At 36.6% G+C, this 15,400-nt stretch overlaps 1 protein-coding gene across 2 annotated transcripts in view; it reads right to left on the bottom strand.

Annotated features, from left to right (window-relative positions):
• Positions 1-15,400, bottom strand: part of PREX2 (phosphatidylinositol-3,4,5-trisphosphate dependent Rac exchange factor 2) — a 225,650-nt gene that overhangs the window by 104,868 nt on the left and 105,382 nt on the right. For both annotated transcript variants that reach the window (XM_039841811.1, XM_039841812.1), the window contains 5 exons: positions 14,489-14,637; positions 10,416-10,501; positions 5,848-5,984; positions 3,367-3,487; positions 1,162-1,346 (listed from right to left, as the gene is read on the bottom strand). In XM_039841811.1, coding sequence (XP_039697745.1) covers positions 1,162-1,346; positions 3,367-3,487; positions 5,848-5,984; positions 10,416-10,501; positions 14,489-14,637 — 678 coding nt within the window. The remainder of the gene's footprint in view (positions 1-1,161; positions 1,347-3,366; positions 3,488-5,847; positions 5,985-10,415; positions 10,502-14,488; positions 14,638-15,400) is intronic.

Here is a 15,400-nt window from a genome sequence, read left to right as displayed (position 1 = left end):
CTTTGACTTTCTTTTCTTCACGTATGAAATGGAAATCATTGGAATACTAATTTATGCACTTGTCTTATATAAAATAACCCGTATGATTTTGCAAATTTGAAACAGCTAGAAAAATGAGATAAAATAATTCTAATAACTTGGTCACAAACTCCTACGTGGATCCACTTCAGTAGTATAGCGTAGTTGAGAAAGAGTTGTATTTTTAACATACAGATTCTGTGTGTGTGTGTATATGTATATATGTACATATATATCGTGGTACAATGGTTTTTTTTTTTAAAGTCGACTTTTGGAATACAAAACAAAAACATAAAATTATTTTGGTAATAGTACATTTATATTTCTATATTATTTTCTCCCACTAAGATTTTTAAAAATGCATCCTAAGTCGATCTCAACTATACATATTCGAAACAAGAATTAAGATGAAGAAATAAAGGTGGCAAAGCTATATGTCATTATTTCTTACTTGGAATACCTGAATCCTCGCAGGGTGATATAAAAGCAGATGAAACACTAAAGTTCTGACCTGTGGCGGGTCCCGTAGGAGTCTGACCCATTTCGCTTGTGGAAGGATCGTGAAAAGCAAGCACAGGATCGCCTCTTCCTTCCTACATGGTTTATCCATTTGGATGAAGACTTGCTCCCTCCCTACCTTGCTTTAGACTAAAGACTAAGGATGATATCCTTTACTACCAAGAATTACACAAATGTCTGAGGATCTATTCATAACCAATCTCTAAGCTTTATGAAATTTTATGAAATAAACTTGAGACCTGCAGCATCTGAAAGTTCTTATAATGTATTTCATGACTTCAAATACTCTTCAGAGGATTATGGTACATTAGGAAAAGCACCACCCGTCATGAAAACCATCTGAAATGTATACATGATATGGAATTAACAAATACAGCAGACTTACTAAATGCAGAGGAGCCTTTGCCAGATCAACTAACACTTGTGTGGGCTCGAGTCCCATCTGACTTAATACTTCAAAAGAGATCAGTAAAAAGGACAACTGTACATAAATACTGAGTAACTCCGGGAAAAGAGAAAAAGAAAAGGAGTTTGAATGGAGTGACAGCTAAAACACACACAGCTATTTACATTTGTTAAGGTGGGGTGAAGGAGGGTTTCATTTTGTTTCCCAGCATCGCTTACCTTGGCAGTGAGGCTGAAGAAACCTTTGGGCTCGATCATCTTCTCCACCACATTGCACTTTATCCCAGCTGTGCTGTCATATTCATACACGACCCCGTATTCCAGGTGGACGTTATCCACCGTCAGACTCACGTGCTCCTTCTTCCCATCGATGATGGCCATCGTGTTGAACTTGTCAATGACCTCTAGAATAAAGACAATTTGAGTTCAGCAAATTCATGAAGGGTTTGTTAGTCTTCTCGAATAATTTGAGTCTCTTCGAATAATTTTTAAAGAATTTTTTAGAGGATGGCTAAATCCGATGTGCTAAATGAAGCATCTATCCTTGTTACCATTTTAAAAACTAAGAACATTTAAAAAAATATGTTCGAGTGATCCAAATCTCACCACTGTAACATGACTAGTCTTTGCACATTCATTTTGATTTCTGAAACATATGTATGCCTATTTATATCACTATAAACATTATACATACAATTTGATATTTTCTCATTAAAAGCATGCATGAAAGTAAAGTCAGAATTCTTAAGACTGCCTTAAACATTAAATGAATATTTTCTCAAAAGAGAATAGATACATAAAGCCATTTGAAGAAGCAGAAAAGAGATGCAATAATAATTTTTTTTAGCAGAGAGGGTGCCTGAATTTTCCCAAACAGTATCTTCCAGAGATAGCTCATTGAGAAAATGTGTCATCGTTCACTATAATAACATTTCCATCTGGAATGTCTTCTTATAGGTTTTGGCCTACAATTAGTCAGCTGGTAGAAAAACAAAAACAAACAGACAAACAAACAAGCAAAACAAAAAAAAACACCTAAAATCTCAAGTAAGATACTGTTGAGAAACCAAACAGTAAATATTAAATAAAGAAAAATAGAATATTAGTAGATTTAAAACAAGTTCTAGAATAACAGAAACAACAAATATAAAATAGGCAAAAGCAGAATGATGGTTAACTTTAAAATAATTAAGTCCAAAGCAGCTAGAAATCAATTTCCAGAGCACCTCATCCAGCCATTCTGCCTTTCACTGTGGCCCCCATGATGATTAGCAAAAACTAACTTTAACTGAGAAAAAAAAGCCACAGGATAAAGTCTTGAGATTCTTCCTGGTTTAAATAAATAAGAGAGTTGATTTATCAGCACCACCTTATCGCTCCAGTGAGGCTGAATATTTCTAATTCTGTCCATGAACCCAGTGTTAAGGGAAAACGGCTTCTCCTAACTACCCCCATTTGAGCAGTGTGTACAGGGAACTTTCCGGCTGTGCTGATTTGGAAGAACCTAAAACTACAATAAAGACGCGCAGAGTCCCTACCAAATATGTGAGCGGAAAGATACCAGGAAAACGGGAGAGAGGATGCAAGGACTTCTGTGGAAAAGTTTTGAAACAATAATTCGAGGCATTTGTCAAAAGCGAGCATAAATGTAATTGCCTTGATCCCTTCACCCTTGGCAAAGAAGTACTGAATACAGCAATCTGCTGATTTGCTTCGCCGAGAAAATAGAATGACAGGAGTCCTTATCCAAAGATCTCTCTCTCTTCCTCTCACCTTCACATGAACAGTTTGCCTCTTTCGTTGTTGTCAATGTTACATACGATATGGTAAAATTACTGGACTCAAGAAGGTATTTTCAAAGAAACTATGGACCTAACCTAGGGCTTCTCAAATCCTAGTGTGCATACAGATCAGATCTTGTTAAAGTGGAGTAGATCCCTGGTGGGGTGAGATTCTGCATCTCTGTCTTGCTCCAGGGGATGCTGCTGCTGCTGGTCTGCAGACCACATTGGAGTAGGAAGGTCTACACTACATCTAAACTCAAAACAAGGAAACACACTGTATATCAGGTTTGAATCCTCATTCCCCCACTTACCAGCTTGGGCCACTCCCTTAACCTACATAGGCCTCAATTTCCTCTCTCATTAAATTTAGATGATGATAATCATACCTTTATGAGATTTTTTTTTGATGACTTTATTGGATAATCCACCTCGAACACTTAATAAAGTGATTAACAAAGTGCAGTAGCTATTACATGTTAGCTGTTAGCAGTTATTACTGATGCATTTAACGTGAAGTCTATCAGTAATAACGACTTAAAAAAGTGGTTTGAACATACAGGACTTTTAATAATTGAGATCAGGCATTGGCACATTGAAAAAGAATACTATAAGCAAATGAGGAGAAAAAAAAGGAACTCACCTTCTACTTTGCAGTCAAAGGCATCCCCGGCTTCCTCTCCAGGGGATTTGGAGTTAGACTTTTGTCGAAGGTCTTCTTCAGCGCTCTCAATGCTATTATAAACCCACTGAATGGCATCTTGCTGGAAAGAAGAAAGGGAAAAAGACCTCAGAGGGCTCAGGGCTTCCTAAAATGCATATCCATTTCATAAACCTGCTTTGGAAGGAGAGTTGGCAATCTTATTTATTCTTCTACTTTGTTTAAAAAAATCATAAAACTTGAAAGAGAAAGAAAATTAACATTAGAAACTAACAGGAAGTCAATGGCAACCAGATTGTTCAACAAATTGACTTTTTAAAGCTTGAAGCTTTATCTCCCAAAGATTTGTTCTTAAATAAGATGCATTTCCTAAATGTCTTGCTGAAATGCCTCATGTATATCTTAAAACAAATTATATATTACATTTTAAATTAGTAAATGTTAGATGAACGGTCTTCCAAAGAATCAGTCATCTATAAATGTACAAACAACTTAAAATCTCTCCTAACAGTTACATGTATTTTGAATTAATGCTTTTTTGAATTAAACAAATAAAAAAATTAGAACATCTTCAATCTCTTGGGTTTCCAAGTAATGTAACTATCTTTTAATCCCCCATTTCATAAATTATCCTATATTTTAACTGAAACAGCAGTCCCAGGCTTATTTAGATAAATGAGAGATGAAATGGCTACTAAATAAATGTATTCAGGCTTGTATTACTTTAAGTTTACTTTTCCTAGGTAAGACAATAAACTGAATTGCATTACTGGAGTGTGATATAAACTATTTTATTCATCTTCCTCCTATATTATTAACTTCTCAATTGTGTTTCATTATTACATTGCCATGCATCACTGAAATGCTAGTTAACATCTGGGCAAACACATCACGGTGACCCATTGTGGCCTCCAGTGACCTGCAACCCCCAGTATCCACACCTTTGTGTAGCTCTTTCCCACACTGACCCTGGGCTTGGTCATGTGATCTGATATTACCAAGCATGACGTAAACAGAGCTGATTGTAGTATTCCCTCTTGAAACCCAGATGCCATGCAGAAAGGGAAAATCCTGCTGAAGACTGGAAGGGAGGCCCCGGGCAGGAGCTCTGGAGAGAGAGGCCACCAGCAAGGGGGCATAGTGTCCAGTCGGTCCCAGCAGAATGCAGACCTGTCAGAGCCCTCACAGGAACCCACACCTGATCAACCCACAGAATCAAGAGAAATAATCAGTCACGGTTGTTAGAAGCCACCACGCTGGGGAACCATCTGCTTTGTGGCAATGGATACCTGATGGAGCATGTGATTCATTTAGTGAATCTTTCTGTTCATTTATTGTTTTTCTTCATCATTTTACTAATCAACACCTCTCCAAGAAGACAGGCAGGAAAAATGAAAAGGAATAAAACTCAAATCAACTTGGCTACTTATTAAAATTCTGATAGAAGGGGAAAGATTTGATCATTTCGGAAGTGTCCTTTTAAAAAATTCATTCAATAATACAGTTCAATAAATATTTATTAACCTACTTACTATCAACAAGAATAACCTATGCATCTATGTGTGAATTCCAATTAGCTATGCTAGTTTGACCTTATGAGTAAGTAAAATTGATGAGGTATTTTCTTGTAGGTTTGGTATTTTGCACGGTGTAAGTCCTGGCCTATGAGAAAACAGCCATTCATCTTTCGGATTTGGACACAAAGTCATACTCTCAAATTCAGAAAAGAGTATTTCACTGTGCATGCAGAAAAATACAAAATAATAATAATAATAATAATCTCCTTTAAAATTGTTTGCATTTCAAGTCCTTTTGCATTTAGTTAAGTCGAGAAGCTTTTCTCTTATAGACCAATAGTCACTCTACATAAGATAATAAGCTTTGCTTATATATTAGAATTGTAATTTTATTTTTCTATGGCACTTGAAATCTGGATCAGAGGACAATGCTTAAAATTTTTAAAAACGACAAGTACATTTTGGTATTTTCTTTTCAGAACTAAATTCAATTACCTAAATAAATATATCCAAGAATCAATCGCAGACCCTGTAAAACCCACAAGTTATTATTTTTTAAAAAATTCCAATAACAAACATTGGAAGCATTTATAATTCATATATACAGACACAGGATGACCCTTGATGACCCTTATACATTCCAAAGCAACCACAAAGGTCAAGAAAACAATTTAAACCTTTGCATTTCAGTTTGATAAACAGCTGTTTGAAAACCCATAACATGGTGAAAATGAAAACACCCCAGAGACTTTTTAAACACATGATAATCCTGCAACAACAAAATATAATCATTTAAACATAATCGATGGTAAGTAATTATGCAGATAAAGCAGCCATGATGAGATTTACAATGCTGTGCTTAAATTCTCTGGCAGAATCCTATCTTGTCCCTAGGGTCTCTGTGCAAGTTTGCAATTAGACTCAGCTCAGCTGAAAGGCAGTTTACCTTCATTGGCCTCCTGTATTTCCGGCAGGCTGTGACATGCGCGATAACACTGGCGTGTGTCTCTTTGCTGACATTGATCCCATTCACCTTGATAATGCACTGCCCAGGGTGAAGCCCAGCTGCTGCCGCTACAGTGCCTTTAAATGCAAATGAGAACAGTGTCAAAAATCAATTTGAATAATAAGTTTAGTTTCATCCCATATGTAATAAGGAAAGCAGTTTCAAAATGTAATAAAGACCTAGCTGGTATGTTTTAGATGAATTTGGGTATGATAGCAATGACTTCTCAAAATTTTCCTGCTTTTTAACTGGCCATTCAAACCGTGAGTAACAGGATATCTTCCCACCTCCCTAAGACTCATTTGAAGGGATATTGTAAAGGAACTTTTATAATGCCAATCAGTTATTTTCCTTCCAAATGGCTGCTCAATCCAATTTTTTAAATATGCATGTATAATGGCAAAATGAGAAAGCCAGAGACTTGGGGCTGATTTATTTTTCTTCAGTTTACAAAAATTTCTAAAAATTAAAATAGCATTCATTTTCATTTTATAAAAATGCCAACAATTAAAAGAAAGTCTTAAGGGAAAAAAAATAAGTCAATTAGTAACTATAAGAGGATTGGATTTGCTAAGAAAAATAAGAGTTCAGGATAGGTACAAAGGGTCAGAGAATTAGGGAAGAATAAAATTAATCAAATAGTATCAACTGTCCATCATTTATTTGTATAGATATAAACTTAAATATGGAAGTGGCATATCCTACGCAGTGACTTAAGATTTTCAGAACCTTCCAACTATTATTATTTGATATTCTGAGCAAGTGAACATTTACAAAGCATCATTAATAAATACGATGAATATAATTAATATAAATGACTTTAACACTTATGTTAGAAAAGCCTTTCTTTACAAGCAATTTCTCCCATGAAGGAATGATTAAACGTCTTGAAGAACATATCAAGAAGACAATATATACTTTCTTCTCGCTAAAATTCATTCCCAGAAATATTAAGTGGCTTTTCTGGATTGAACGGTCTTCATTCAGAGAGAAACATTTCCAACAGAAAGAACAGCCTGAAAAAAACCCACTGAGTCAAGAAACAATCTGGACATTTGAGAACATACAAGCAATTGTTTTGAGCTTAGAATGGGAGTGGATGACGAGATCCTGGAGAACAGAGCACAGCAGTCCAGTTGTGAAGTTCTTGGGTGCTGTGTGCAAAGTCCTAGGAGTCTGAATCTTACTATTAATTATGGAAGAGGAAAAACACTTAAGACTTTTAAGCAGAGAAGTACCACAATCCCCCCAAATTGAGGATGGATCATTGTAGTTTAAGTCAAAAATCAAAATCACAGCATTTACTGCAATTTTTCAAGCTAGAACTAAGATAGCATTAGTTACAAAGGGGAGAATAAGATCAAGTATTTGATGCTTGGTGATGGAGTTTATGTCGAAGCCACAGTACTCAGGGTCACCCCTATGCCCGTGGACTCAGTGGCTGAGCAGATGGAGTCACTTTAAATAAAGAGAGAATACAGAAGGTAAAGCATCTTCAGAAAACAGAGGAAAAGTTCAGTTGGATAATATTGAGTTTTAAGGTGCCGAAGAAGTATTTGTGTTTGATAAACAATTCATGCTTGTATATGTGTTTGATAAACAATTTGATCTAGGCTATAGAACTGGGGAAAGAGATGTGGGCTGGAGACAGAGATGTAGGAATTCCCAGCAAAGAGGGTCAGTGGGATTGCTTCTGAAGAGCAAGAAGGCAGAGAAGGGAAGAGGGTGCCAACAGTTAAGACATCAATAAGGAAAAGAGCTGGCAGAGGAGGAAAAGGAGAAAAATCTGAAAAGTGACTTCTCAGAAATCAAGAGATGGATGGTTTAAACAAACAGGAGTGGTCGGTTTAAACAAATGCCAGAGAAAGCTCAGTTAACACTCGGATTATCAATATCCGTGATATTCTAGTTAAGTCCATAATAACTGTTATAAGACAGGCTTTGGAGACATGGGTGGGAGGTGGGAGGAGCTGTCTACAGCACTGGGCTAAAATTCAAACAGGAAGTGAGCAAAGGCAGGCCAAAACGCAGGCAGCATTTCAGCAAGTTTGGCCATAACGAAAATAAGTTATGAGAGCATTATTCTGCAGCTGAACTTCTCGTCCAGCTTTGCCATCCATACACATCAGCTGGAGGCCTCATTAAAATACAGACTCTGACTCAGTAGGTCCTGAGAGACTGAGACTAGAAATGCTGAGACCGCATTTCTAACCAGCTCCCAGGTGTTGCCGATGCTGTAGGTCTGTGGACCACTCTTTGAGTAGCAAGGATCTAGCGGGGAAAACAAGGAAGAAGGAGGTTTTGTGTTTCTGTTCTAGTTTCAGATGCTTTTGGTTCTTTGTTGATTTTAACGGGAAAGAATCGAGCATGTTTACAACCTATACTCTCATAATCCAATAAAGAGAAAAGGCTGAAAATTCTGACGGGGGATACCTGACGGTGCAATAGTCCAGAGGAAGTATCTGAAGGCATGGGATCCAGAACATTTGTAAAGAGATTAACCTCGACCTCCAGAAAGGATAAAGGCCTCTGCCTCTAGGATGAGAGACGAGTTGGTGATGGCGACCCACCAGGAAGGTATGTGCAGAAAAGGGTATGGGACCCCGGGACCTTTGTACCTGGTAGCCTGAATGTGTCTGTGAGGTGAAGAAGGAAGTTCATCTTAGGAGATAGGAGGCAATTATTAGAAGAAAAGAGGGAGCTGCACAGAGACACATAAAAGATTGCTGAGTAGAAATGCGGGCCCAGTAAGAGACAGCACAGTGAATTAGGAAGACGCTAATTCCATATTCATGCTAGTTTTTTTTTTTTTTCTAGTTACTCAGGAGAAAGAGTGAGGAAGGTGATTAGGCTGATCTGGCCTGGAAGAGCCTGGATGCACCTGAGGGATAAAGACAAGAGGATCTTGATGACGCTGGCAAGAGTGACCAAAGTAACCCACCATGGGGATAAGGCTGGCCAAGGGAGGAAGTGGCGTCTCGAGGGATACAACTGACCAGGAGAAAACAATCTGAGAATTTCAAAGTGTTAAGAAACCAAAACAAGAGATTGTAGTTAGAACTTGGCATAGTGGCATTTTAGATTCCAAAGGTGAAATTCCAGTTATTGGTACACACCAGTGTGTGGCCAGGGAAGGGCTGAAGAACAAAAATGGAAAAGAAGTTTCTACTTTTTTTTTTTTATGGTAAAATTACAATGCAAAAAGAAACCACAGAATGATATCTTTACGTTTAACATCCATCTGAAAGGAAAAGCACATGAGTGTTTCAGACTTTTGCTTTTCAGAAGCAAAAAGCGCAGTGACCAGACTTGGGCCAACACTATCATCACTAAGTTCCAAAGACAGAACCCTGCTCCTTAAAAGACATTTTCAATGATATTGTAGGAAAGACGTACAACTTGATTCACTCGGGTTTTCAGTTATTTCATGGTACTAATAATGTGACTTACACCTTTCTGGTTTCGTAAAAATAAAGATAGTTGATGTATCAATATCCCATTTCGATATGAAATATATCCCATTTCAGTTTTATATTATCAATGAATTGTTGGAAAAGTTTTAAATGTCTATTAATCTATATGTTTAAAAATCTACATGAAAAGACAAGTTTTTGAAAAAGAAGATTCATTTTTATCATACACACATGAATGAAAGAAAATTTATAATCTAATAAAAGTCTAACGAGTATGTTCTTGATAAGTTTGATTCTGGCAGCAATGCCTTCTCGAGATTTTCCAGGCTAATGTTTGGGTGGTCATATTAAGGTGCTCTACATTTTACATTTCTCAGTAATGAAAAGCATGGATATCTCTCGATAAGATAAACACGTGGTCTCTTAAATGCTGATAGTTACACTTCTTGCTATAGCAGCAAGTTATTTACTGTGTTTGGCAGTGTGAGATCTAACAGTTATTCCCTTAAAACAATACTAGCATTAGTATAAAATTTAAAAATACATATGATAACAAGAGATATCAATTGCTGATTTGCTCGTAAAACAAAATGAGAAAAAAACATAAACATAAGTTTTTCATCACTAAAATTATTTAATTTAAAATATATTTTATTTTTATAAAACTACGTGATTTATAGGACTGCATGAAGTAACCATACAGCAACAGGCTATAAAGCAACACAGATTATTCTTAAACCTTAAAACTCACATCTTGGAATTACTGAAAAAATATAATTATTTGCCACCAGAGAAAAATACAGAGAGATGACCTTGAAAATCATTATATCCTTTGGTTAAATCGAAGCACACAGAAAAGTAATTTGGGGAGGCATCATTCACTTATAAATTTTTAACAATGCTCGATACGCCTTATAATTTTTAAGAGTTTTAAAAAATTTTGTCTTGAGAACGTACTACCAATGACCTAATACAGCTAAGATATGACTGTGAAAATTCATAATTCGATTATGCACATTTTAAACATATTCTTGTTCAACAAAGAATATCGAAGCGCGCTGGGAAGCCGTTTGCCACGCAGGACGCGCTCCTCACCTCTGCCTACCGCGTGCACGACGGACGGGCCGTACCCTCGGATCTGGAACCCAAGTCCCTCGGCTGAGTCGGGGATTTTCACGGTCCTAAAATCAATCGGAAAATAATGGAAGAGGACGTTTTAAAAGCCGCAGTTGGTTAAAACAATAGGTTGCTCACACCTTTATTCATTCTTTCAATAAATTCGTATGGAGGATGTAGCACGTGAAAGACACTGAACTTGAAACCCTCGAAGGAGACAGAGTGCTGGGCGCCCTCACAAACCATGTGGCAGGCACGCAAGGCGCCCTTACTTGAACACTTCACTGCAAAGTATGTCCTGAATAAGGAACTGGCTCTGGGCCCAGACAGACCTGGCTTTGAATCCTCATTTAGTCACTTGATAGCTGGATAACTTGGATGAACTTCTTAACTTCTCTGAGCCTGGGTTTCCAGAAAGACGATGATGCTAAAACTTACTTTGAAGGGTGTCAGTGGAGATTAGAAGAGCTACCTGTGGTAAAATGCCCTGCATTGTGCTCTGGAATATGTAGGTACTTAAGAAAATGGAAGCTTCCCTCCTTAGTTTAATGGTACAAAGGAGACATCAATGCACTATGAAATTTCTTTGTTAAAATTAATATAAAAGCAACACAGAGTTAATACATTTCTGCCTGCTGGGAACTTCATCAAAGAACAACAACAAAGAGCTAGTTATAAAAAAACAGATGTGTCAAACACGACATCAAAATAATTTAAGAATGTGATTAACTTTCGTATTTATTCAGTGGAATTTTAAAAAGAATAATACATCAAAAGGTAAATCGTAATAAGTTAAAAAAATATTTTCAGTGAATCCGCATGGGAACGAAGATGAAGGGATGGAGAACCTGAGTAAGTTGTCATGGCAAACCAGTGAGGGATGTCCAATTTGACACTAATAAATGAGTTACTCCAGAGAAGGAAGCCAGAAATCAGAAAGCAACAATGAAAGGCAGAGAACACAAGATAAAATGAAACATCACAACAATAAAAGTGAGTATAATAAACTGCAGTAGAGAGCAAAGACAAATGAATACAATACAATAAATTTTGATAGATAGTCCTTGATGCCCAAGAAACAAAGTGTTTTGCAAAAGCTGATGAATTAATCATGAAATAAATGTGACAGCACTTCAAGGGCAACTTTAGACAGAGTCTGAAGCTGGGTACAGTAGCTCTTATTTGCAGTTTATGAGATAGCCGTTGGAGCAGTTTGAACGACATTGTCCCTAGAATACTTGAGAAAGCCGTATAATGCATTTAGGCCTGAAGACAGAGGCTGCCGCCACAATTTAAAATATAACCTAGGCAGGCATTCAGGCATTTGGTGATAGAAATGCACATTATCTGATCGAGGGAGTTTTGAAAATATTATTACACATTAGGTTATACACAATCAAGCGATCTGCATGTTGGTGGGATGGAGGTCACCCTTTATCCTTTGTCCTTAATTAAATAATTTTGGGTGTATAAAGCTATATCTGCTTTCTCTGAATAGCACCTTGTTACTAGTGTCTGCCAAAGATACACTCGAAAATGGAAGATAACTAGGAGAAGAAAAGGGAATATATTTTCTGAGCACGAAACAAAAAATAGAGGTACCTCATGCTTCTACATATTATGAATGGAAGTTCACCTTTGCCGAAATAACCTAGAGCTTTCAGGCCACTGTGAAGTAGTTATTTAGGTTTGTGAAGAATTCATAGTGGCCTCTCAACCCTTTCTAAGCTGGTCTTCTATCTTTCTAATATTGCTGAAGAAGGTTGACCCTACTTTAGTCTTCAAGAAGATTATAATTTTCTTAATGAAAATCTGTACGAAACACCATGAGATGTATTTGGTCCTCATTTTGGGACTCCCTTCATAAAATGACCTTTGGTAAACATCTTTTCCTCATGGGAACACCATATTGCCCATTAAAAGAAGAATTAAATTTATTCAAGAGGAATGTTCGACTTCCTGTAGAAAGGAAGCACACTAAATTATCTGCTACAAAGCCTTTTGAAAAATTCCTTGATGTTATCAAATGTAAAATACAGCTAGATTCAAAAGAAAAATTATTATGTTTACCTCTCATATTTTTGCTTTCCCCCCCCCAGCAGGATACTGCATAAATTATAAGTATTATAAGAAAATATGAGGGAGTGATTTATAGGGATCGTACATTAGAATGAGGAGAGGTTATACATTTCAAATGAATTAAAAATAAAAAGGGAAAAAAATGAATGCTCCATCCCCAGAACTGGTTTAAATACAATGTAAAATATGCTCTTGATATAATTAAGAAGCAATGAAAATAAAAAAAAAAAGAAACGAAAGAACAGTAAAGCAGCATAAATGACATCACTGGAGCACATACTATGGGTTGCACATGTCACCAACTTGTTTACGAACATAGATTTATCCGATGTTCTCAGCAGCTCTGTGTCATCCCCATTTCACTCTTCTCGTCCCCGTTTCTCATGGATGAGGATGTCGAAGGAACACAGTAAGAAAGCAAGTGGTGGAAGAGAGGCCTGAACGTGGCCAGGAAATGTCAGGTTCCAGACACTGTGCAATGACATCTGAGAGAAGAGTCGGAAGATCCAGGTTCTAAACCTGCTCTTCCAGCAACTGATTCTAGGACTGAGGATCTGCCCCTGTGTATTTAGTCTTGAAGCTGATGACTTCGAAGTCCTCTAACTGTTGAAATGTTTGTCATCAGTGGTCCAGTATCTGTAGGGTTAGCGCGGGGGCAAGGGGCCATGGGGAGAGCCTTCATGTTTACTAATGACTGCTTTGGAGTACTACTTCCTTGTTCCTTTCTTTTTCCTTTTAAAGTCCCCAAAGCTGCTTTGCTGCTCCCCAGGCCAAAGTCTTCCTAAATCAGTAACTTTAATGAGTCGCACTCTCTTTCAGACTCCTTGGTAAGCTGCCGGTAGAAGCTAAAGTGTTTACCTTGATAACTTTACACTGCAGAATCAAATCAATTATACAGCACTTCAGCTCTGAAGATAAATAGTATACCCAGCTATTGCTGGTATATATTAAGGCAGGGAAGAATACCATATTATATATGCTTAGACTATTTTCACAAGTAGTTAACCTTTTTGTTTTTCAAGCGATAACCTGCATTTGTCTAAAAATTAATAAAGTTGCTTATTGCCATTGATAAGTAATATAATTAAATTTTAAAGAGTAATTTTGATATAATCATAGTACATTAATACTAAACACTCTATATGAATTATCTCAATTAATTAATTGCTTAAACAAATGGAAACCTAATAAGGCAACATGATCATCGATGATCTCCAGAAGAAAAGCCAGCATTTGCCAAGTATATCCCTAATATCTTGATAATATTTTTCAATAAAACATCATAGAGCATAATCCCATTTTATAAATATATGATGGTGTATAGGTGTGTCAGTACTTAGAAAACTCAACTACACTGGATTTCAATAGAATAACAATGGTTACTTATGGATGATATGGTTATAAGGAAAATGTCTTCCTTTAGAAAAATCTATACTCTAAATTTCCTATAATAAATGTAAGTTTTTTCTAATCATAGGTAGATAGACAGATAGATGTATTTTTTAAAATGAATGGACTTATTATGAAAGACACGCAAGCACAGAAGTGTCTTCACCCAGCTGGATCTCACCTCCCATGAGTGTTTAATTATAAACAGTGTCTAAACGGTGTCTAATGAACTGATACCCCCTGAAATTCTTAAAACCGAAGATGAAGGGATGCAGTTCTTTGTTATCGACTATTCTATTAATTTTCTCCATTTATAGTCAAACTTAGCCCAACCCAAACCCAGAAAATTTGGGCGGCAAGAGGAAATCATTATTTCTGCTGAAACTAGCTGACTTGAGTAGCAAGCATTTTATCATCATAAGTAATGCAGTTTTCCCATCATCTAATGACCAGTATTAGTGATGTTGAAAAGCAATGTTCCAAGCAATAAAATGATTAATTCTAGACATTTGCTTAGTTAACTTTTCTATTTTATTCACCTATGTATAATTTTTCTTAAATCCCACATAAATCACACAACTTACTCTCTTGGCTTTGTGCTCACAAGAACTCTTAGAGGTTTTCTGCTGTTTAAGCATGATTTCAGGAAGCAATCCACTTCACTGAAAGGTCTCATAAAAACTAGGTCACCATTAATAGCAAAAATCTTTTTCCCAACTTCCATGCCAGCCATCTAAAAGAGATATAACAAAAAAAAATTTTTTAAGTCAAATTAAATTTTAATAAGAAACTATTTTTCACAGAATTAGAATCTGAAAAAGTCTAGAACTTATAGGGTTTGACATTTTAACACATTTGCACTGTTTTTATACAAGTTCACAAAACGGAATCATGGGCGAGATAACACAGTTGTTCTCTTTGACCCAGTTTTAAACTTGATCACCTACCTTCGTTGAACTTCTCCTTCCCCCATGACTAACTATTGTACTCCTCCTGTGACTCTTCTGTTGTATTTTATAGTTCCTTTTCTTATTTCATCCTTTTAATTATAGTCAAACCCCAGGTTAATCTTTTTGACAGTGTTTTCCATCTATATGCAATTAACTCAGAGTTTCAATTTCAGTGTAGACATCAATGACAATCACAAATGCAAGGCTAGCCTAACAAAGCACAAGTGACTCCTGGGCAGGAGAGAGGAATGACTCGGAATCCAAAGAAGAGAGTTCCAACAAACATAGACTGCAAGATGCTGAAAAGTTGACAAAGAAGAAATTACCTCTCCATGCCAACCAGGTCACTCTCTTAACCAAGCCTACTGCCTATAAACTGTATGCTGTTTTGGTTACCAGATAAATGATGAAGATCTAGGAGAAGGCACTTTATCAATGGCATAGTCAAATAAAGCTATACTCTAAGAATGTTTTCTAAAAATGTCTGGGAGAAACATTTCCTTCTCACAGAATACTATTAAAAATAGTCATTTGTTGGCTGGGCCC

The sequence above is a fragment of the Pteropus medius genome, unplaced genomic scaffold (genome assembly GCF_902729225.1).
Source record: "Pteropus medius unplaced genomic scaffold, Ma_sr-lr_union100, whole genome shotgun sequence".
NCBI classification, from domain to species: domain Eukaryota; kingdom Metazoa; phylum Chordata; class Mammalia; order Chiroptera; family Pteropodidae; genus Pteropus; species Pteropus medius.
This window is presented reverse-complemented; position numbering and strand designations above follow the sequence as displayed.